The 22,815-nt window shown below is 46.4% G+C and overlaps 2 protein-coding genes across 2 annotated transcripts; one reads left to right on the top strand and one right to left on the bottom strand.

Annotated features, from left to right (window-relative positions):
- Positions 1 to 335: 335 nt before the first annotated feature.
- On the bottom strand, positions 336 to 17,742 carry myom1a (myomesin 1a (skelemin)). Its single transcript, XM_086129112.1, has 37 exons — positions 17,630 to 17,742; positions 16,482 to 16,728; positions 14,614 to 14,763; positions 14,325 to 14,511; positions 14,082 to 14,239; positions 13,819 to 13,911; positions 13,621 to 13,709; positions 13,101 to 13,142; positions 12,711 to 12,872; positions 12,460 to 12,621; positions 12,033 to 12,174; positions 11,458 to 11,657; positions 11,337 to 11,390; positions 10,535 to 10,659; positions 9,996 to 10,179; positions 9,748 to 9,922; positions 8,999 to 9,120; positions 8,412 to 8,608; positions 8,211 to 8,337; positions 7,766 to 7,950; positions 7,578 to 7,692; positions 6,824 to 6,980; positions 6,540 to 6,646; positions 6,334 to 6,378; positions 5,429 to 5,565; positions 5,198 to 5,342; positions 4,934 to 4,993; positions 4,794 to 4,861; positions 4,587 to 4,712; positions 3,356 to 3,443; positions 2,751 to 2,789; positions 2,549 to 2,654; positions 1,821 to 1,984; positions 1,690 to 1,726; positions 1,509 to 1,531; positions 845 to 900; positions 336 to 772 (listed from the first exon to the last, which is right to left on the bottom strand). The coding sequence occupies exons 2-37, from the start codon at positions 16,679 to 16,681 to the stop codon at positions 503 to 505; spliced, it is 4,497 nt and encodes a 1,498-aa protein (XP_085985238.1). The 5' UTR covers positions 16,682 to 16,728; positions 17,630 to 17,742; the 3' UTR covers positions 336 to 502.
- Positions 17,743 to 19,145: 1,403 nt separating this feature from the next.
- Positions 19,146 to 21,795, top strand: rps15 (ribosomal protein S15). The gene is made up of 4 exons (XM_086130005.1): positions 19,146 to 19,241; positions 19,603 to 19,688; positions 20,807 to 21,041; positions 21,629 to 21,795. Exons 1-4 carry the CDS (start codon positions 19,239 to 19,241, stop codon positions 21,740 to 21,742), a joined length of 438 nt encoding a protein of 145 aa, XP_085986131.1. The 5' UTR covers positions 19,146 to 19,238; the 3' UTR covers positions 21,743 to 21,795.
- The last annotated feature ends 1,020 nt before the right edge of the window (positions 21,796 to 22,815 follow it).

Genomic DNA, 22,815 nt, shown 5'->3' with positions numbered 1-22,815 from the left:
CCATATATTTTGGTGTTTTATTTTCTAGTGTTTATGTGTATTACTTGCTCATACTGTATTTTTGAATTATCGTCAAACGTGTATAGTATTTTCCCTAAACCCTGCTATTTTTTGTCATAGTTTTGGCAGCTTCAGCATCACCCTGCACAACAACACTTTTTAAATACAAACTGCAAAGTGTTGAAGGTTGCCCACCCCGATGCACGTCAAAGTTTCTCAATTACAAAAAAAAAACAGTGGTTGGAGATATCAGAATTTTATTGTTTTTCTTCCTTCACAGAAGCAACCTGTTTTTACGGGTTACTCAAAATAATAACGCAGTCAGAAAACAAACGGTGGCTGGAGATATCAGAGTTATTTTATTGCTTTTCCTCCTTCACAGAAGCAACCTGTTTTCAAAGTTTACTTCACATCCCGACTTGCTAAGAAAACAGTGCTTTGCTTGCCTTTGCAATGCCATTAACCACCCAACTATTCACTCTTCCACTTTGCACCCTCAGTCCTACTTTTTCTCCTGCCGAAGGTGTTCGTCATCCTCCGGGTTGTACACGCTGACCGTAAACAGGCCGGCCTCCGTTCCGTACTTGTTGCGCACCACCAAGGCGTACTTGCCGGAGTCGGCTCGGGTGACGGAAGTGATGGCGATGCTGGCGTACTTGCCGTGCTCGAACTTGAGCACGTAGCGCTCGTCGCTCACCAGCTCTCGCTCGTTCTTGGTCCAGCTCACCTCGGGCGTGGGGTCGCCCCACACGTTGCCGGTCAGATTAAGAGACTTGGGGAGGGAAAAAAAATGTCAAGTGAGGAATGGAGGCAATGTAATAGGAAAGAAGCCGGATTAGTTTACCTTGCCCTCTTGGATTGCAACCACATCTGGCAGACCTCCAATGACACGAGCGCGATCTTTATCAAAAACAAAAGATGGGATACTTTGTTTGGTATTTGTTTATGTCCTTGGTCCAGTATTTATAATAATATTTCCAGTTCTCTGATAGATGATGCCATGCTTCTCATTAATTGCGGAATAAATTAATGCTGTAGCCCAAACGGACAGGAGTGGGCGGGGGGGGGGGGGGGTGGATGGTCGTACCAGAAGGCAAACAATATATCATCACCTTTCCCAACTGAAATGAATGGAAATGTAGTTAACCCCTCATAAACCCCAGGTCTCACCCAAACATTTGTGTAACTACTAACAATTATACTGTATACATTTTTTTATCGTTCACGAAGGACGACTACTTTTATTGCGGCTGATTGAAGAGCTGAGACGTCTCCAGGTATATCTGGATGTCTGCGTTATACTGCCCCCAGGTGGCCAAGGCGGACACATCCGAAGAGGCAGCACAATGGCAAAACCTCTTCCATGACGTCATGACCGTATGTTTTCATAAGGTACAATATTATAGAGCGCTATGCCTATTTTTGGAAGACAAAAGTATTTGGGACGCACTTCTGCAACTCAAAGCGTTACGAAGAAAGTGGCATCTTTTGCCACAAGCTCAACTTACTTTTCTCTGCGATGGCTGCCGCCCTATAGAAGGAAACAAAAGAGAGAGCGAGTCAATCTCAGAAGTGTCTTGAAAGAATTAAACAATGTGCGCCATGGCAGTCTGAAAGTACTCAGAGGATGTTACTTTCAGTTCAGGCCACATGGAATCATTTATTTGCACATGATGTTCGTTTACTCACTTGAGCCTTTGGAATTCCTCAAATGCTCTCTCCCACACTGCACGAGGGGATTACGCGCACACATTAATCAAACCGTATCCAATAACAAATAAGCAGAAACTTACATTTGAAACGAGAAGAAAAAAAGTCACCTTGTCCAGACAGTTCAAACACGCGCTTGACACCGTCCTTGCCGTCGAACAGGTCAACGGTGTATTTGCCCTTGTCCTTCTCGGTGGGGTCGTTGATCTTGACCCACAGCTGCTCGCCCGTCACTCCCGCCTTCACGCGCTCTGAAGCGGCGATCTTGGCGTCCCTTTGGTGGAGCAGGAACAAAATAATCATTTTGAAATGTCGCTCTGTTGAGCCTTGGGGTGTTAGCTTAACGATGTGTTTGGTGAGATATTATTTCATAACATTTGGCCTTTGCGCAAAGACTCCACTGGATAAATGCTAACACGCTAGCATTAGCGGTCACTCAGGCAGATTGACAAGGACTGTACTTATTGTCCTGTATTCAACTACCATTGAGTTGATCAAATACAAACACGCTAACAGTGGGCATACAAACAGAGCAAGATAGCAACCAGAGTAGAGAAAGCACCAAGGCTCGCGAATACAGATTCTGCATCCAACTCTGTCATCTGGTCCCATTTTTCACGGGAACCGACACAATACTAACAGTTGTATAACGTATAGCGACGTACAGCTCATGTATAGCAATGGAGCAACCTGGGCAGAGAAAGCATTCTAACTTTCGCTCGATTCAGGTTCAGTGAGACAACATTCTACGTACACAAGAACTCTGCCCATGTCATCACATTGGGAGTGTCAATTCAAGGAGAGGTGCGTTCAAATGTTAAATCCGCTACGGCCGTACTTGTGCAGCCAGTTGATGCGCTGGTCCTCGTGGTAGTACGTGACATCGGAGGAGAGGACGATGCCGTGTTCGGTGCTGGTGACTTGGATTTGAGAGGAGGAGTTGGCTGGAATCAAACAACATAGGACAAGCATTTATCATAGCTGATCATAATACACGCACGCTTCTTACGCCCATCATGAGAGCTTGTGTGTGCACTCACCAATCACCCTGAATAATTCATTCATAACAGCCTGGTAACCTTGAGAGAAACACAGAAAAGGATCAGGAAGTTGTTTTTTGGCAACAAATTGTGAGCTCTCCTCCCCTGCAAAAGCCACCAGCACTCGTTGCACTCTGTCAGTGGATGTTGCCAAAATAATAAGACAATGCGAAACCTGAGATGGTTCCACGGTGCCATGTAAATGATGGCGATACGTGACCGCGCCATCCGGCAATTTTACAGCATATCACAAGAGATCAGAAAACAAGCCCAAGATTCACAGTAGCCTGCTTCAGCACGGAAGACACCGCAATGATTAGGTGAACCAGGTGGAAAAAAAAACAAAATCCAATATGGCAGCATACAAGGTATGTCATTATTTGGAGACTTTAGCCTTTTGACAGGGAGTCAAGATGCCATTGACAAACGTACATATGAATGAAAATAGAAAAAGAATGCAAAAACGGAGGGGGGGGGGGGGGGGGTCAACATGAGTTAGACACAAATATTTGAAAAAACGAACAATGGGGAAAAAAATTAACCCACGGAGATTTACATTAGAAGGTTTAGTGAGCGGAATGTGGAGTTCCTGTGTGTGATCTTACCTTCATTGGTAAGATCGAACCTGCTCTTGTCTTGGCCTCTCTCGTCCCTCAGGTACACTTCGTAGATGCCCGCGTCACTCTTGGAAATCTGAGGGGCAAAAGCGTTTGCGTTAGAGAGATGACAGCGGCGTCCATTGACGAAGCGCGCGTCTTTGATAACCGCACGGTCGGCCGAACAGACAAAGGCAAATGCGGCAGACGTGACAAGGCAAACGATGGAATGGTAGCATGGAGTAAAGGGGGGGGGGGGGGGGAGCCAGGTGGTGCAGACTTTGGGTCTTGGCGGCGGCGGCGAAACGTCCTCGGCGGGCGGCTCGCTCTCTTCGCTTTGTGCCTGCGTGTCCTGTTTACTAAGCCACTGCGAATTAAGACACATGAGCACATTAATGGCAACAAAGAGCGACACACCATGGATGATAACGTGACGTGTTGACAACAGTGTTCATGATGAAATAGAAGGGCACAGACGACAAAAAATGCACGACACGGACAAAGGCAGCCGTTTTCAGTAAGAAATGATGGCGATGGAATGGTAAGAAGGCTACATAGAAATAGAAAATAAAGAGAGCGAAATGATGCTAAATACAGTCATCCCTGTTGAGCGTGGAGATTACTTTCCACACCTGGTTTGACTCTCACGGATTAGACTAGTTGTAGATGTTTGTTGTTTATTTACCATGGATTTGCGCTATTCGCGGGTCAGCCTGGCCCCTATCACCCCGCGAATGAATATGTGTCTCCTGCGTCTGCATTTTCAGATGAAGGTATTCTTTTTGTCCACTAAGGGTCACCATCCTCACATTCTACAGCACTGCCGTTTCCGTGACTGAATGCGTGTTATTTCAAAAAAGGCGGGGCCTGTCCTGCTGAGTTACGAGCGAGTCAGCAAATGAAAATGTAGAGTTGGCTGACTGTTAACTGGCTCAACTCTGGGTTGAGTGAAGGAGTCAGTTGCGGCCAACGGCGGGTCGATCGAAAGCGAAGTAGCGGCTGCGTTTATCCTTGACCACCCGTGGAGGGTTTAGCATTTCTTTTAACTCGTGGTGGGAGGCGACTGTCAATGAAATGAGCGAACGTTGTCTACTTTACCGTCTACGTGTAACTTTAAGATTCCAAAGAGTGCCTGGCGTGATGATTTGCACTAAAAGCAGTTTCGTCTTGCGTGTTAGACGGCCTAGCATGAAAGATACGGCCAGACAAAATGGCGGCGCATCGCCCCGCGGTAGCCGACCTTTCCGATATTAAAGGTCAGCACGTCGTCCTTCTTCTCCAGCTTCTCGGCGGCCTCGTCACGCTCGCCGATCGAGAGGCTGTCCTTGTACCAGATGATCTCCGTGTCCGCCTTCATGTTTGCCGCCTGCGGAGAGAAACCAAGTCGCGTTGTCACAAAATGATTTGTTCACTCCTTGCTCACTTTTTTTTTGTTTTTTGTCTTTACCGTGCACTGCAGCAGCACGTCACACTGCGGCGTGATGGTGAAGTCCAGGTACTTGATAAAGTGAGGACCTGTGGAGGTAAACGTGTCACATAAACACAGCGGTGTGCATTTGACGGCGTACGAGAGGAATCGCTTCGCACCTTGTTTCCTGAGCCATTCTGCTCTCTCAAACTGCGACTTTTTCTGCAGCGCCTTGAACTCTGCACATCGGAAAATCGTTTCAAAAGAAGAGAATAAATATTTGCAAAAACTACCGCTTATTGTGAACTGGGCTGAATCGAACTCAGTGCTGCCACCACACAAGCACTCGGTTTGCGCTGGCAAGTCGTCGCCAAAAAAAAAAAATGGCCCGACCGACGGCTCTCATCTTAGAAAAGCTCTGCTTGACATTTGCGGCGCAGTACCTTCTCCAATGAGCACCAGACTGGTGGCGCCCTTTGCTTTGCCGTCGACCAAATTGAAGGTGTACGTTCCCTCATCGGCTACTTCCAGGGAGTCCATGAACATTTCGATGATGCCGGCGTTCTTGTCAAAGTTCATGGTGTATTTCTGGAGACCAGCAAAAAAAAAGGACTATTTTAGTTCATGGAAGACACGGGGGTGGGTGGGGATACACAATTAGGTTTGGCTCTTACCTTTCCTTGCTGAATGATGGCATCGTTAAAAACGTATTGTACTTGACAGTCCTTGCTGCAATTCTCCACCTGAGTCCAGAAGCGCACCCGGCCCTTCTCTTGCAAGTCCATGGCCATTTCGTTCTTAAAGGGAATAACTGAGGACCAACAAAGATAAAGAAGACTGACGATCAGAGGCACGGCATGCTTCGACATTTGCCCCTTGTTATTACTTTTCATTTGGTAGCTTTTGACTTTAGGTTCCGGTTCAACTTAATTGCCGCTACTTTAAGTTATGCTTGTATCACAACTATGACTATTACTGTGCACTTATTCTAAGTTTTATGTTGGTGACTGTTTGGACTGTGGAACAAATTCCAAATAGAACTGGCCTTAAAAATCCAATTGCTGAAATAAATATAAATAGAGAAAGAATAAAAACATACAAGCAAAAATAACAAAAAAATAAAAGGGGGGGGGGGGTATTTCAAAAATTAAAACCAAATTAATAAATGAAATTAAATGTATGGAAAATACAGAAAAGATCATAAAATGACAAATAAATACAAATAAAAAGAAATGAAAAGACAGACGGCAACGTACAAAATATAGAGATGAGAAATTGATAGAAATGAATGAGACAAATATAACTAGAAACAACAGAACAATCAATTAATGAATAAAATAAATGGAAGAAATAGATCAAGCAACTTTAAATCATAGGAAACCAGACAAACATAATCACAAATAAATAACTAAGGGTCAATAAATAAAGAGGAAAAAGACAGATAAGATAAACCATAAAAATCGTGACGTGAATCGACACATACGTAAAAAGAACAAAATGAATCCATTCATAAAAGTGTTTTGTTTTGAGCAGAGTCACAGAATGAACGCGTGTGTTATTGTTATTGCGGCATATTCACCGGGGAACTTGTGGTCGTGGCTGATGTCCAGCAGATGCATCAGACCTGTCAACAACATCAAGAGCAGAACAAAGAAGCGATTTTCCTCAGAGCACAGAGCGGCCACTTTCCATTTGTCCGGCAGCTGGGAATGGCGCGGATCACTTTTCCGAAGCGTCTCTCCACGCGCCCGACAAAGAGCGAGTGCAATTAGGGACACGGCTCACCTTCCTCTGTGAGCTGATAGCTGGAGGAGACCCCCTCCATATTGGTGACTACGCAGGAGAAATTGCCCAGATCCTCCGGGGAGGGGTCGTTAAAGATAGCTCTGGTCCTGGAAAATTGAGGACGCCGAGTAAGAAGCTGACGAGAGGTAGCCGACTGCGATTGACTGGCCATTTTTGGAGCCCACGTTTCCAGCGCAGTACACTCAGAGGTCCGGCGTCATATATTGATGGATCCGGTACAGAACCTCGCGGCACACCTTTGAAAAGTGGAAATTGATGCCTACCTGCCCTTCTCTTGGATGATGGTCAGTCTGGTGGGGTCTGTGATGGGCTGGTAATCCTTAGCCCAAACAAACTGGCAGCCCTCAATCATTTCGGGACACTCGTAGACCACGGAGATCACACCGTCGTCATCAACGTCCACGTACATCTCCTTGGTACCTGAGGGGACAGTCAATGGAAAGACTTTGGAACCGGAGTGTCATATTTTTGGTTGGGGGCGGCCAATTGTTTTATCTTCTTTTCCTTCAAGGTTTACTGTAAATGTGCAATTACATTTGATTCTCGTAGGACACGCCCCCACTAGCGCCGCACCGTGCCTCCCCCAACGCCGCAGAAAGGGTCACCCCGCTGTTTGAGAAGTGCTCATTTAATAGCCTGTTCAGTCTTCATTTTTAAAAATTGGAACAACTTTTCATTCCATTTTGAAATGAGTATGTTGTGTGATTTTTAATTGATGAAACAAAAACTTGGATTGTCATTTTTAATACTGTAAATGTTTTCTTTTAAAACATTCATTTTATATCAAATGACATATTTCGCACTTTCTTTGTTTCATTTGATTATTTGTTTGCTATTAAATGAAATGTTCAATAACATTTTTTGATTCTTTGGCTCATTTTTTAATCGATTTTTTTTGGTGTAAGTTTCAAGGTGATTTCAGGTTGAGTGTTGTTTACATTTTTTTGCGCGTGTGTTTGTGGACACAATCCATTTGGACTTTGTTGTGATTTTCCCCGATGTCTCAATTGCACTCACCGGGGCGTGTCTCGGCCAGGACGGGACCCAAGACCGCGGAAGGATTCCCCACACCCGCGAGGTTTTGAGCGCGCACGCGGAAGACGTAGGATGTAGCAGCCCGTAGCCCGCTCACCTGAATCCGCAACCACACTCATGAGGAGCTTCTCTCCTTTCCTTTCCAAATGCATCGACTAAGTGCTCCTCACTTTCATGAACGTGGACTTGTTGGCCTTCTCGTGGGCGGCCGTCCAGCCTTCCTCCCCATCCGACGCCTTCTTGAAGTCCAAATAGTAGCCGTTGACGGGAGAGCGGCCGTCGAATGAAGGCGGCTCCCACAGGATCACCATAGAGGAGTCCCGCACCTCCAGAACGTGAAGACCAACGGGAGCGTCTTGGAAAAGGAAACCGGGGGCGGGCGTTTTAAGGACACTTTGCACGGATACGGTCCACCGTTTTCAGAGCTGTCCGCTTTCAGTCGGTCACCGTGGTATTTTATATTGCTGCGCATTTGTTGTACTGTTCACTACGAATGCGTGAAATGAATGAAGAAATGTTGTAAGTTCATATAACGCCATCGTTGTTGTCCGTACCGTCTATTTAAAAGCAATGGGGAAAATTGGGGATTTTTGTCGCGCCCCCGTGGCCGTCTACCTGGCACGGTCAGGGTCCACTCTTGGCACTCCAAAGCAGCACTGGGCACCGAGCCGTCGCTCACGCCCGCCACGTTCGCGGCCCGCACCCGGAACTGGTAAACCACGTTCTCCTGGAGGTTCTCCGCCTGAGCGCAAACGGAGGCGGACGAGTTCCGCGTGAAAACGGAGCAGCCGAAACGGCCCGGGCGCTTGAGCTCACCTTATAGGAGGTGGCGGTCAAGGCGCGGAGGTTGAGCTCACGCCACTTGCCGACCACGCGCCCCTTCACGGTCCGGCGGTCCACAAAGTATCCTCTGATGTCAGCTCCTCCGTTGTCGGTGGGCTCGCTCCAGCCCAGCACCATGGTGTCCCTGTGAGCCTCCAGCAGCCGTACGTCGGTTGGCATCGCGGGGACGGCTGAGACATAGAACGCCATTTGAACGCATCAAGTACTGTACTGTAATTCGTATTCTGCAAACGCAATAGTAATCACAATGCCATGTTTAGACAGTGGGGCCACACAGAACATAACATTGTGGTGAAGATTTTGGACTTGACTTCCCCTTTAAGACTGAGACTGAGTGCGACTTGTAAGAAGCTAACGCTGGTTTTTTTATGCTTAATAATGTTGAATTTCAACAACAAAAAACAAGGAGGAGGACAGTCACAGCACATGAACTCAAAAAGAGAAGAACGTATTCTAGTCTATTAAAAGTTGATGAAATCGGAGCACCGGTGGTGAGAGAGAGAGAGAGAGAGAGACTTAAAAGGTCAGTGAAATAAAAGAATACCAGCGAGGAGACTCACAAATGGCCGCCCGCACCAGCTCTGGCTGCGAAGCGGCGGAACTCAAGCTATAGCCGGCGGCGTTGACCGCCTTCACTCGGAACACGCACGTCGTCTCACTGGTGAGGCCATGACACACGAACCTGAACACCGGCCACAAACCAAGAATTCAGAAGTGTGAGTATAAGCGTGGGTGTGTGTGTATATATATATACCTGTATATTTTTTTTTTCTCGTTAGATGAATAGTTTTTTTTTTCCTGTAGCATACGGCTAGATTAGGATTTTTCATAATAATGAGCTTCAGTCTTAAAGATGTCACCTTTTTCCTCATCATATCTCAAGAGTACAGTATAACGTTTTGCTCGGAAAATGTTCTGGTAAGATTCTGGTTTTTACGCGAAAATAAGAAAGGAACAAAGTCACAGACTTGAGCAAAAAAAACCCATCTATCCATGCATCCATTTTCTGAACCACGAGTCTCATGAAATGACTTGCATTTTTTTTTTTTTTTTTACATTTGACATTTTTGCCACAGGGAGCGTGCCTTTTCATCGTAAGATGACAACTGGCGTTTCGAAAGGCCAAATACTTGATTTTTGTTGTACTTAAACGAGGCTAATTTCATTTCATAGCGCACGAATGACTTCAATATTGTGCAGCGTTCACCTTCCATTGATACGTTAAATGAAGATCAGGTGTCCCGACACTTGTGCTCAAACCGTCTCTAGATGGTTTGTAGCACATTCTCCTCTCGCCAAAGTGTTTCACCTGGTCTGATCGACAGGCCTGTTGTTACACGGGATCCAGACGTCGGTGCCCACCGCGCTGTATTCGATGTAGTAGCCCACCAGGTTCTTGACATCCTCGGAGGGCGCCCAGGAGACCACCACGGAGGTGCCGGTGTTCCTGGTGGCCACGGGCGCGCCCGGAGAAGACGGCAGGTCTATCCGGGAAGCGCGGCGGTGAGCGCCATTGACGTCGCTCTCAAAGGTTTCTACGATGTCCGGCCCTCTCACCGAGAACGTCTCCCACGGTGATGTAGCCGGTGGCTTCGGAGGCCTCGCCCACGCCGGCGGAGTTGCAGCAGCGCACGCGGAAGCTGTAAGATTTCCCTTCGCTCAGGTCGAACAGGGCAAAGCGGGGAGACTTGACGGGCGCGCTGGTGTTCACCCTCTGCCACGTGTCGGAGCCTGAAACGCACTGAAGAAAATAGCAGCCGTCGGCTAGTTTGAAGGACTTCATTTGTGTGGTATGACAGCTTCACGACCGTTATTCTTTGAATAGTGCAATGTTAGAGAAATGACAAATATTCTCAAAAGACTCCTATTTTTTTTATATACCGGTGTACTGTACATGTTTAGTTTAATTTCTTATAGAAATTTTACCCCCACAAAAAAAAGACTACTCTGTCACTTCCAAGAATCGTAACATAAATTTTGTTCCATTTCCTTGAAACGATGACTATTATATATTCTATTCTATATATGATTCTATATGATATATTCTCACGGGACCTTTTTTTCCTCCAAATAAGTGTTCGTCAAGCACTTGTCACCTTCTCAATGTAATACATGACTCCTTCGTGACCCCTTTGGATGGGGGGATTCCAGGCTAGCACCACGTAGCTCTTGGTCGCCTCGGTAACCACGACCTCAGTGGGTTCTCCGGGGACCACTCCAACTGGGGGTACACGTCACGCAGATGATGAGGATGGAATACACTTTGACAAGTTATATGGAAAAAAAATAATAATCACAATAATAATAATTGACAGTGCAATCATCCATAAAGTCTTCACAGTCCTTCATTTGTTTTTTCACATTTCATGTTGTACTTACATATGATTTCTTAGTTTTGTGTTAAAAAAAAAACCTCACAGTGTCATTTTTGTGTAGAAATCCGAGCGGAAAAGAATGCATTTACAGTTAACGCTCATTTGTGAATTCAACTATTTGCAGATTTTTGCGGACAACCGACTCTGAAAAACTCACCTAGTTAGGCCAGAAGAATACAACTACTGTATTATTCTGGCGCCCTCTTCTGGCACCTTGATGCCAGGGAATTATATTGAAGTGAGTTGAGGAGTTTCATTCAGACAAAAATAGCGCTTTGCCACCAACTCAAGGCATCCTGGTGCCAAGGAACTACGGTATGTTGAAGTGAGTTGAGGAGTTTCATTTAGACAAACGTTGTGTTTTGCCGCCATCTTGTGGCATCTGTAAGCGATTGTAAACCATTTTTAGGGTGAGCAAGGCATCACTTACTCGCAGATTTTTGCCATTGGCAAATGTGAAAAAAAAAGTAAGGCACTGGGGAGACATCCCAGTTGCACTCTATTTGAGTCAATAAGCTCATACCGGTGTGATCCTCTTCTGTGAACTTGATCATGCCAGTCCAAGGGGCAGAAGGTCCTGCAGGGGGGGACCACAAATAGTTTGAGAAGTTGACTTTAATCGAAGCTCCTCTATCGTTCCTCACCAAGAAGGCGGGCCCTGTCGAAGGGATCCATAGCGACCACCACGTCGGAGATGCGTGACGGGCGGCTCACCCCCGCCTTATTGAGGGCCGTCACCCTGAACACGTAAGAGCGGCCCTCCACCAGGCCCGTGACGGGGAAGCGGGCGTACTTGACCGGTGTGTCGTTACACTGCGCCCAGTGGTGCGTTCCCACCTCGCACCTGACCAAAAAGAGAAAAAGAGCAATGACATGGAATGGAAAGAATGTCATCAGATGCGCACCATGCTTTCATGCCACCAAATTGAAAGGACCGCTCCTGCCGCGAGCGTTTTCCATCCGGGGATGTCGCTCAACTGTCAACTATGGGCTGGTGAAACTCTCTTGTGATGAAGGACAACGAATCAACTTGATTTCACCGGACACAGTTTGGGATCGGCGCTTGTGCCCGAAGCCCAAAAATAAAGGCGTAAAAATAGCCAAATGACGGCGACCGTCTGGAGGCGCTCGTCAAACCGGTCCGCTCGATTTCTCAGGGCAGCGCTTTCTTTGGCATTTGAACGGGAGGAGGTCTCGGCGGCGCGGAGGACCGAGCTACCTCTCGATGTGGTAGCCCAGGATGGGGCCGCTGCCCTCCACGGCGGGCTGGTTCCAGGTCACCACCGCATAGTCTTTGTTGACATCGTGGCAGCGCACATCCAGGGGGGCTACGGGGACCCCCTCCACCTCCACGTCGGCATCTGACAGAGGGAAAACAAACGCGCACGTTCCGTGAGCGCTCACGTTTCTAAATCCGCGCGCTTTCTATCACCCGCGCAGTATCCGCGATCGGACCTACTTCTTCAACCGCGGTGTCGACTTTCCGGACAAAAGTCTTGGGACGCAAACCTCGAGCCCGTTTCTCACTGAGCGGCGAAGGTTTGCGAGCGTTTGCGTACGGCCCGAATGTTGGTTTTTCGTCAGGCTTCGTTCGAGGTTGCAAAAATGCGCAAAGATGTTCGCAAACACTTTTTAAACACACCGACCTCTGACAAACACATAGGCGGAGTAGGCGTCATAGCCGGACTCGGTGATGACACGCATGGTGTACAAGCCCTCGTCTTCCTTGTTGAGATGGACCAGCGTAAGGGTGGCGCGCTGCCCGCCCCACTGCGCGTGCACCCATTGCGACGCCTTCAGCGGCACGCCTACGAGTGAGCAAAGTCAAAAGATTGCTTCAGATTGAACGCCGCGAACAGTTTGGGGTAACGCTGACCCCGAAAGTGGGTCCGCTCACCGTTTTTGTACCACACCACTTCGGGCGTGTAGTTCTTGACGGCGGGATACACGATAACGGTGCAACCCAGGCTCAGCGTCTCCCCCTCGTGGCCGCACGCCACTTTGAATTTGTCCAGGATGGTGGTCTCGAACGTGACGCCGCGGTGGGAGCCGAAGCCGTCTGCCATGCAGGAAACGCTTTCGCATCCTCGCAAAACTCATCAAAAGCATTCTTTTCCCCCAACCTTTTGAGACCTTCTCCCTTGAGAAAATCACGCACCCCTTGCATACCATTAAAGGTCATGCGAATAAAGATCATGCTTTTTTTTTTTTTTTTTTTTTTAACGTAGCGATCTTTCCCCAAAATATCGTGGTAAACATTATTAAGCTGTAACTCGGATTGACTCACGAGGTTGGGTCACAGTCAGATCTCTTTCCTCATCGTGGAAGCCTGCAAAGGAAAACAAATAGCCATCCTTGATTCCAAATCAAAGCGACGACAACGTTTGATTCTTACACTGGACAGATGAGCCAGCAAAAAAAAAAATGGATGTTTTTTTTTCCATAAACAAAAACATTCGTGTCAAAATATATTCCGCTCATTTTAACCCTTTCACGCACCGTGTAACCCGATAACACGGTAAGCTCTCCAGTGTAGTAACTAACTGCTGTCCCTGGAAGGGTTAAAGAATGGAAAAATCTCAACACACTCAAAGGGGTTCATTCTTAAACAATAATTTTCTGCCATCATTTTTCATTTGTCTTTTTAAATCATAATTAGAATTGACTTTAGGTTTACTAAAATGAAATGACATTTTCATGTAAATGCTCCTTGGGCGGGGTTCAAAAAGGGGGCGGGCCGTATGTGGCCATAGTTTGCCCACCCCTGCTACAAAAGAAATGCTGATTTTTGACTGCAACGTACTCACGTTTAACAACCACAGTGGCCACGCAGGACATTTCTCCTTTTACGTTGAGCGCAGACACCCGATAGGCGGCCGTGTCGAGGAAGTCGCAGCTGGGGGCGGGGGCGGGCAAAAAGCAAACCGCCCCACATGAACACAAAAGTGATATTTTGGGGGAGGGGAGGGGGGGGGGCGTGTCAACGAGGCTTGGTGATGACCTACTTTTTGATCTCCAGGTAGTGCATGTTGTAATTGCTCTCCACGGTGTACTTCTCGGGGTGTGCCTTGGCATCAATCAGCACGTTGTTTTTGTACCTTGAATGGCGCATGAACACACGACGAGCCTTTACTGTATATTCAAACTCTAGCGGTTCACCTCTCTTTAGCCTTATATGATGACAATTGAAAATACTAATAGCGGTACTTAAGCATGCAAATGTCCCCCCAGTGCGGGACAAATAAAGGTTATCTTATCTTGATCTTACCAGGCAATCCTCGGTCTGGGCCACCCAGCCACGGCGCAGTGCAGCCTGATGGTCTGGCCCTCCCAAACGGTCTGTCCACGGGGCTTGGTGGTCATCTCCGGGGGGTGCACGAGACTATCCGGGTTCATTTTCTTGCGGAACTCCGTCCACTCATCCAACTGTGGCCGCGCATCGAGAGATTCGCATTGGGATAATGAATGCGGTAAAGATTCTTTTTGGAAAAATGGCCAAAGGATGACTCACGGTCCTATTGAGTTGCACGCGCTCGGCCGACTCTCGGATGCGTGTGAACCTGCTCTTTTTCTCCACCTTGACCTCCGTCGCCTCCTCGGCCTCGCGGACAAACAGGTTCCTCATGGCCACGTAGTTGATGCCCTCCTCGGTCCGGTCCTCCTCGCGGGCCTCCATCAACCCGCGCACCTCTTCGTGGCTTCGCAACGGAATCGGAATTTTCACACGGATCCCGGGACCCGTCTCAATGCCGCTCGTCACAAAAAGGTCTGGGCTATGGAGCCTTTCGGCCGGCACTCACTTGGCTCTGAAAATCGGAATCACATAGCCGATGACTTCCTTGTCCAAGTCGGTGGCCAGGTAGGTGCGCTTGGCTCGCTTGGGTAGCGGACTCAACGACTTGACCGCCCGCTGCAGAGCCTTCTCGTCGGACTTTGCGGTGGTTTTCATGCTTGAAAGTCACATAGAAAACAGTAGACTGTACAGTGGTGCCGTGACATACTGTAGGAGTGCCTTCTGTAAAAACGCTTGTGCTCAGGGCACTCGTATCTCAAATCATCTTTTGCCAATCAAATGAATGGAAATGCCCTTAATCTGTTCCAGTGTGCCTCCCCCCCCCCCCCCTCACCCCCGAAACCGAAATTTGATACAAATGATTGCTAATCATTAGCACGTGAAGGGCGGGACTTTGCATTGCTAATATGAAATGAAGCCACCTTTCCTAAGGCAAAGCACGCAAGCCGCCACTGTAATTTACGGATGCATATTCACGATGCACTTGGGAAGCGCGGCGAGGGAGTCTTGAGCACGTGTGCCTCACAGTTCCGAAGTTCGGCCTTTGCTGAGACCGACTCGAACTCACCCAAGACTTGAATGAGCACAATGGAAAAATGGATGGATTCGACCTGAGGTGGCAATGCGCACCATTTGCTTCCTGTTGTCGTGCTTCGTGCCCGTCTCTTTATTACAATGACTGAAATGCGCATCTGTTTGTTTGAGGGGGTCTGGCATGCGTGCGATGTGTCTTTTGGCACTGAATGTAAAAATGAAAGATGCATTCCAGTCCACCTAAGCCTGAATCCGGACACCATTTGCTTATGGGTTTATAAATACGTAACAGGATAACACAAAGAAATATATGACTTCAACCGAGGCGAGGGCCGTTGCGGGCATTTTCATACTGCATGATGGGGAATTTGGTCATACGAACGTACAAGATCATAGGCTTGAATCGATCCGAGTTACTGATTACTTGCTACCGTTATGGTTCGCAACAGTGTTCAAGCAGCTAATTCCACAGGCCGTGTCTGGCAGCTTTTCTGCCGAAATGCAAACTTTTCTCTTTCGAGTCCCATGTTAACGTCAGCTTTGCAGATGCCGCGTCTGCTGCGCGAGCGGCGTGTGTCATTAAGTTTCTTGCCGAAATAAACAAACTCAGCAGATATGCCAACCTCCGCGTTTAAAACAAATTTAAAAGCGACAATGAAAACACCTCAAAGACCCGATGTGCTAGAAAAGAAAACAAGTGAGGACTTTCTTTTGACCACTGTTATCAAAATTCAAGGAAGGTCTCTTCAGCGCCATGAAGTGAAGTGTCCGAGTCGGCCTTCACAAATAGCCCAGCTGGTCATGAATGTATCCGGCGGTGCTTGACTCCAGCTCAAATTCCTTCCCTGACCTCTTTGTAGAAACAGTGCCACACTTGCGGCGTGAAGGACACGACAATACGTGTTGACTTATGTTGTGTGAGGCACAAGTGCACATGCGCTTTGACGCAACTAACAACGATGCTGCAGCTAGCTGCTCGGATGGAGATTTCCCATCAGACTTTTTTTTTTTTGGAATCAAAACTAACTGCTGAATTTGAGCTAAAACAAGAGCACTTCTCTGCTCTCGAAAAATGACCGGCCATTGATAAGTGTAGCGGTTCGCGTAGCTGACTGATATTGGCTATTATCAGTGCTGCAGATCTCATACCCAAGGTATCTGGACCCAGCCATCTTTTAAATAAAAAAGAAAGTTCCTGGGACAGTAATCTTGAAGAGTCTTCTCTTGGGATCCGTGCAATGACCTTGTCTACATGACCGTAAATATTGCGAGGTGGTCTGTCTACATGTGTTGCAGTACCATTTGTGTTCGGCTATCCATTGCAACACCGCCGTCGCTTACCGATGGGTAGTGGTCTTGTAAGTGGAGAAGGACTGCTTGCTGACGGATGACTTAGTGCTCAAGTGACTGCTGCTTTCATATCGATGCTGATGCTGCTGCTGCTGTCGATGATGATGATGGCGATAAACCTCCTTCTGATGCTCCTCCTTGCGATGCTGCAGCTGCCGCTCCTTCTGTGACACTTGCACTGATCCTGACATCTTGGGTGCCGCTCCGCAATGTCACACACTTTACGTCTGGACCGGCTCTGCCTCAAAAAAACAAAAAACCTCCATCATCGCTACCATCGCAGATGTATTTATGACCAATGCATATTGGTTGATGACCATCCTATTTAATGATTTATTATCACACGGGTTGTTTTGGTGTCTATCGGAGCCCTTTGTTTGCTGTTCTTTAATATGGGAATTCATTTATTAACTTGCATTCATATTTGTGAGGAGGTTTCCGTGTCATTTTGCAGGTGTTGGAAGGTACAACTAATACTAATTACATAATTCTTAAAGTACTTTAACTTATACCTAGTGGGATGAAATCATTCAAATAAGTCAGGGAAAAAAGATCAAAAAAACAAATAAAATTGTCATTAAAAATAAGCACAAAAAAGAAAACATAAGTGTCTTGTTACAAGCAAAAGTTAATCAAATAACAAAAAGCAATTTAAAGGTGGATATATTGATGAAGAAAAAATAAAAACAAATAATGATTATGTTATATATATATATATATGTGTGTGTGTGTGTGTGTGTGTGTGTGTGTGTGTGTGTAAAAGAGAGATGTTATGAGAACCCTGTGGTCATCTCCACAAAACATCTCCTGATTCAACTCTTGCTCACCTTGTTTTCATGCTTACCACTCTCCAGAATTAGATCATGGTGATATTCATAATGCATGCTCTTGTGCCCATTTATCCATCGTTTCACTTTGGCATCAGTACAATAATTCATGTGTGCTGTATTTCTTTTTTTCCAATGTCATTTCAAAACAACGCAACATGTAGCCTCTACCTGAACAAGGGCGGCATGTTAACATTCCCAATAAATTGCATATAAATGTAACATGAAGCAGCTCGAGGAGCCTTCTAAGTTCATTGTTACACAACCAAACACGCAAACTACTCATTCATAGAATAAATAGACAGGACTTACCGCAATCAAGTCTCCAAGAATCCCAACAGTGAATAAATATGAGGCGTTAAAAATGTCAACTCAAGTAAATCCAGGACGAGGGGAGACAAGCAGGACTGAGGGCCAGTGGACAAGGGTGGTCCACAGACCAAATATAATACTGCTACTCTGCAGAACGCACAAGGCGCCCTCAGGACCTTTTAAGGTTGGGCCACATTTAAATTTAGATCACAAGAAGAAGGAGAGCTCCTTGGATTACCCCACCACACTCGAACTATTGGCTCGCTGCAACTTCTGTGTCTTTTACGTTACACGCGTCATTGTCCCCAAATATAGACCTACGTTGTCTTTTTTTAAGTCGTATTTTATTTTGGGGGGCGAACCCACGTGGAAAAAAAAAGCTTGAAAGTGCGTTTAGAAACTACTTTCACTGGTAATCCGGTCGCTTTTCACGCTCGTAGTGACGCATACTATTTAAACACATGTACAGTATATATATTTTTAAATTAATCAGATGCACGAGATGTTTGACCGTGACTTACCGCCCATGTTTCTCTGCCAAAACCTTAACACTGCCGTCTTGTGGCGGAAGAGCTGTGACAACTTCGTCTTTCACCTGTCGGCGGTTTCCAACTTCTAGTGGTACCTTAAAAGTGCAACAGACGAACAGAGGGGGCCCCCCCCCCCCCCCCCAAAGAATTGCCGTATTCAACGGAGAATGCCAAGGGAAAGAGTGTATCGTCAAGGGCGCATCATTTAAGACATTTTAACACTAAACGTCCCTGTTTCTTCATTATAATTCAACCTGATGGTAAGATAGCAAGCAAGGAAGATCCGTGAGAACATTCCAGAAAAACACTGTTACTTTAGGACACATATTTGGATGTACAGTATTTGTAAAAACACGAGTTGTAGTTAGGTTCTCTTTGTATCAGTAATTTTTGAGCGAGCAATCCAGGGTAATATTTCTGAAGAGCGTCTCGAAGCGTGATTGAGTTTAGGGAAATGACGTGTTGATTCCGTTTAATTGAAAAAATTGACAATCCTCTTACAGTGGATAGGGGGAAAAGGGTTTTTTTTTAAATAATAAAAAAAGACTAATAAACACTGTCAATGTGACTATCATAATATTTTGTTAAGCATTAATTTGAGCATAAACATCGCATGTCATTTGTTTATTTCGTACCATAGCATTAACGACAAATTAATGCTATATATATATCCTCGTCTCACCCCTCGGGTGGTGTCCGTCCCTCATTCAGCTCGGGTCCTCTACCAGAGGCCAGGAAGCTTGAGGCTTCTGCGCAGTATCCTTGCTGTTCCCAGCACTGCATATTTCTGGACTGAGATGTCCGATGTAAAGAACGAATATATATATATGTATATATTCTCCGTACAATTGATTTCCAGATACCTCCACCGAATCGTTAATTGTATTTACGGACTAACAAGAAACAAACTAATCGGGACTGTAACTCCGGTACATTTGTTGCCATGTCAACTTGCTGCCACCTTGTGTCTACTCGGGGTATTGTGCCACCGGGAAAAGCCTGTCGGGTCTACCTGAAGTCGCGCGATATGACAACGAACGAGATCCCGCGCCTCCCTTTCTCGCGGAACTCTCAGCAAGATGGTAGGTTCGAACTCACCATTAATCTGTTTTCGAAACAATCCAAATGCATCTGACTCCCCCCAACAACGTTGGGGACAAACGGATGTACCGTTCGATTGTGTGACGCCATTAACAACCCCCCAGTCTTAAATGGTCTTCGTTCATGTCGGCGAAATATGTTCACTGGCTGTCAGGTTACGTGACTCCCCGTGCTAGGCTAACTGCTAGCTTAGCTACGGTCGTTCGTAACGAGCCCATGTCTGCTTTGGGTTTAGTTCGGGGACTGTCTATACATTTCCGTCATGCACCGATCAGTCAATGAAATTCCTACTTATAAACTCGTTTGAGTGAATCTTAAATGTCGACGTTTCTCTTCTTCCAGGCGGATGCCGAGATCAAGAAGAAGCGTACCTTCAGGAAATTCACCTACAGGGGCGTTGATCTGGACCAGCTTCTGGACATGTCCTAGTAAGTTGGACGCCGCAAGAACTTTTGAATGTCGTGGTTTGTGCACCTTTGCCTTCTGGTCCTACGCTTGGCTGTATAATTTCCTCCCCGGAAAGGAAGTAATGGTACCTCGACTTCGAAGCGAGATGGGTGACGCTATGCTCGCTGGTCTCCATTTATTTGCATAGCCATGGGGAAAACGTGGCTCACATCATGTCAAGCAACAATTGGACAGATTGAATGATTCAAGAAATAAAAGAGGACAATGCTTTGCTTCAAGCTGTTGGTCGCCATCCCAGTCGAAGTGTGCGGTCAAACTAAACCTCAAACAACCACATAACCGCGTCATATGAAAAATCAGTTTTCTTGATGCTGAAACACAATGTAAAACACCACAGACGACTTAGCCAGACTAGCATTGGTTTTGCTCGACGGCTGTTATAACGTGAGCCTAATTGATTAATCTGCTGATAATCGCTCTTTAACAACTGCTTGACTATAGTTGTAACCTTTTTATCAAGCATGCTATCACATAACATTATGACAAAGACAATGATATTTTTGTTGATTATGCTCATAATTGAAAAGTCAAACCAAAGACTATCGGACAAAGTGTTGAAAACAGCCAAATCTTCTGCCAGTAATTCATATGTTGATATATTAGATCGTTTTCCAAATTATTTGGCCGACGAATTGCTTTTTTGGAATTATATTCGGGCAAATATCAGCATTAAAAAAACCCCAACTGATACTTGAACATGCTCGGCATGAAATGTAGAGAGAAAATGTAACCATCCTCACTGGTTATGGCTGGTCACCTAATTCCACCACTGCCAATCGCAATTTGGATCCTTCTCTGCATCGTGATGTTTAACCTCACAGCGAGCCGTGCCTAGAGTTTGCACCTCTACGAGGATTTTCCAATGCGGTGCAGTTTGGCTGTTACAGAAGGAGCTTCAAAGGCTGTGGACAGGCGAGATTGATTTCCCCCTTTAGATTCTACAGATAATTTTCAAAAATTAAATTGAAAATCGTAGGGAGGGGGGTCTCTGGGATCAAAATGAACTCGAATGGAAACTCCCAAACGATTCTCAGACCGTTGACGCCACTCGCCCCCACCTCTCTCTTTCCTCGCGCAGCGAGCAGTTGATGCAGCTGTACTGTGCCCGTCAGCGGAGGAGGCTGAACCGTGGCTTGCGCCGTAAGCAGCAGTCGCTCCTGAAGCGTCTGCGCAAGGCCAAGAAGGAAGCTCCGCCCATGGAGAAGCCCGAGGTGGTGAAGACCCACCTGAGGGACATGGTCATCTTGCCCGAGATGGTCGGCTCCATGGTTGGCGTCTACAACGGGAAGACCTTCAACCAGGTTGAGATCAAGGTGAGTGCTTCAATGCAGATGTCTGATTGAGTGGCGGTGACACGGCGAACGAGCGGTGAGCACGCCCGCCTCACAGTGCAGAGGTGCGGGGTTCGATTCTGTGGCCCCGGCCTTCCAGTGTGGAGTTTGCGCCTTCTCCCTGTGCCCTGTGTGGCTTTTCTCAGGGTACTCGTGGTTTCCTCCCACATTCCACAAACACGCACGGCAAGTTCACGGAACACTCTAAATTGTTCCGAGGTGTGAGTGTGAACGCGGATGGTTGTTTGTCTACGCGATGGGCTGCCAACCGGTTCGGGTCGTAGCCCGCCTACTGCCCAAAGACAGCTGTGAGAGGCTCCGGCACACCCGCGACCCTCAATTAATGGAGGGATGATTGTGCGTTCCTAATTCAATTTCAACCGTGCAAAGATGCCAGTTCCAAATGGAACCGCAGGGATGTCTGCAGATGCCTGCCAAAACGTGCACACTTTGTTGAAATTGTCTTGTACAATTGTCCAATGTGGAAAAACGAGCATCTTTCCTCACTGCCTGTCCTTGACCTTAATGCATTTGTCATATGACTAAAGGAAGTGTTTTTGTCCCCACAGCCCGAGATGTGTGGGCACTACTTGGGCGAGTTCTCAATCACCTACAAGCCGGTCAAGCACGGTCGTCCTGGTATCGGAGCCACGCACTCTTCCCGTTTCATCCCTCTGAAGTAAAATGGCTGGATGCTTTGTATAAATAAAAACAAAAAAATGTGTACTCCACCAAACCTGTCTGCTTGACTTCTTGATTCATATTCCAAACGTTCATTGATTGGCTGCCTTGAGGAATATTGGCCTTCTGAAAGATATTTTGCACTGTACTGGAGGTGTTCGCCTCAAAACTCACTTTTCTTCTTTGGCATTTGACTCACACTTGATCTTAGTTTGACTGTGTGGTGCTTTCTATCGTCCTTGTTACCAATTTATTGCTTTTATTGTTGTGTATATGATAGTCGCTCCAAGTACTCAACTCGAATGTATTTCTCGAGCACTTTCAAACGGCCATGGCTGCGCACAAAGTGCTGTACATGGAGCAACTAACCTATACCAACAGTAAAGCAAAGCAACAAATCGGTAACAAAGACGGTAGAGAGCACCAAACGGTAGAACTAAGATCATAATTTGGGTCATGCTGAGTCAAATGCCAAAGAATACAAATGAGTTTTGAGGCGGCTTTGAAAGATGGTCAGCGAGGAGGCTTGCCGAATGTTCAGTGTACAGCACTTGGTATGCTGCGATGGCTGTTTGACAGTGCTCGATAAATGCAGTCGAGTTGAGTTCAACGTGCACAAACCGGAGCTCTACGTTATTGTCAAGTATCACTAATATACGTAGCGTGATAAACGTATTTGAATATTTACTTCATCCGACTAAGTTGCTGTCTTGATATGTGTTTGTGAAACATATAGCCAACAGAGGGCGCTGTAGGTTTATAGTTGATAGCATATGACAAGGCTTCCGGTAACGAGGGAGTTCACGGGAGATCACCGTCCGTGCTGGATAATGAAGTCGAGCTCAGGCTCATTTGTTCATAAAATGATGGCTCATCATTTATAAGAGGAACAACACAGTTGCAATTTGTGCAGATAATCCTTAGATGTTTTTGGGTGCGTGCAAATACTTTTTGCGTTTTTTTTTCTTTCTCCTTTTCATAATTTATGCTGCTGTAAATTGCTAATTTCTCCATTGTGCGACAAATAGTTTCCGCCCCCCTCTTTTTCTTCTAATTTCAAACTTTTATTTGTCAC

Source organism: Hippocampus guttulatus, chromosome 14 (assembly GCF_054856545.1).
Source record: "Hippocampus guttulatus isolate MCC_2025c chromosome 14, RoL_Hgut_1.0, whole genome shotgun sequence".
NCBI classification, from domain to species: domain Eukaryota; kingdom Metazoa; phylum Chordata; class Actinopteri; order Syngnathiformes; family Syngnathidae; genus Hippocampus; species Hippocampus guttulatus.
This window is presented reverse-complemented; position numbering and strand designations above follow the sequence as displayed.

Coding starts and splice junctions, on each gene's coding strand:
- myom1a (XM_086129112.1), bottom strand. CDS start 16,681: ATGTCAGGATCAGTGCAAGTGTCACAGAAGGAGCGGCAGCTGCAGCAT. Junction 5,566..6,333: donor CCACGACCACAAGTTCCCCG/GTGAATATGCCG, acceptor GTTGGTCCTCAG/TTATTCCCTTTAAGAACGAA. Junction 2,655..2,750: donor TGAATTATTCAGGGTGATTG/GTGAGTGCACAC, acceptor GTTTGATTCCAG/CCAACTCCTCCTCTCAAATC.
- rps15 (XM_086130005.1), top strand. Junction 19,689..20,806: donor CAGCTTCTGGACATGTCCTA/GTAAGTTGGACG, acceptor TTCCTCGCGCAG/CGAGCAGTTGATGCAGCTGT. Junction 21,042..21,628: donor TCAACCAGGTTGAGATCAAG/GTGAGTGCTTCA, acceptor TTGTCCCCACAG/CCCGAGATGTGTGGGCACTA.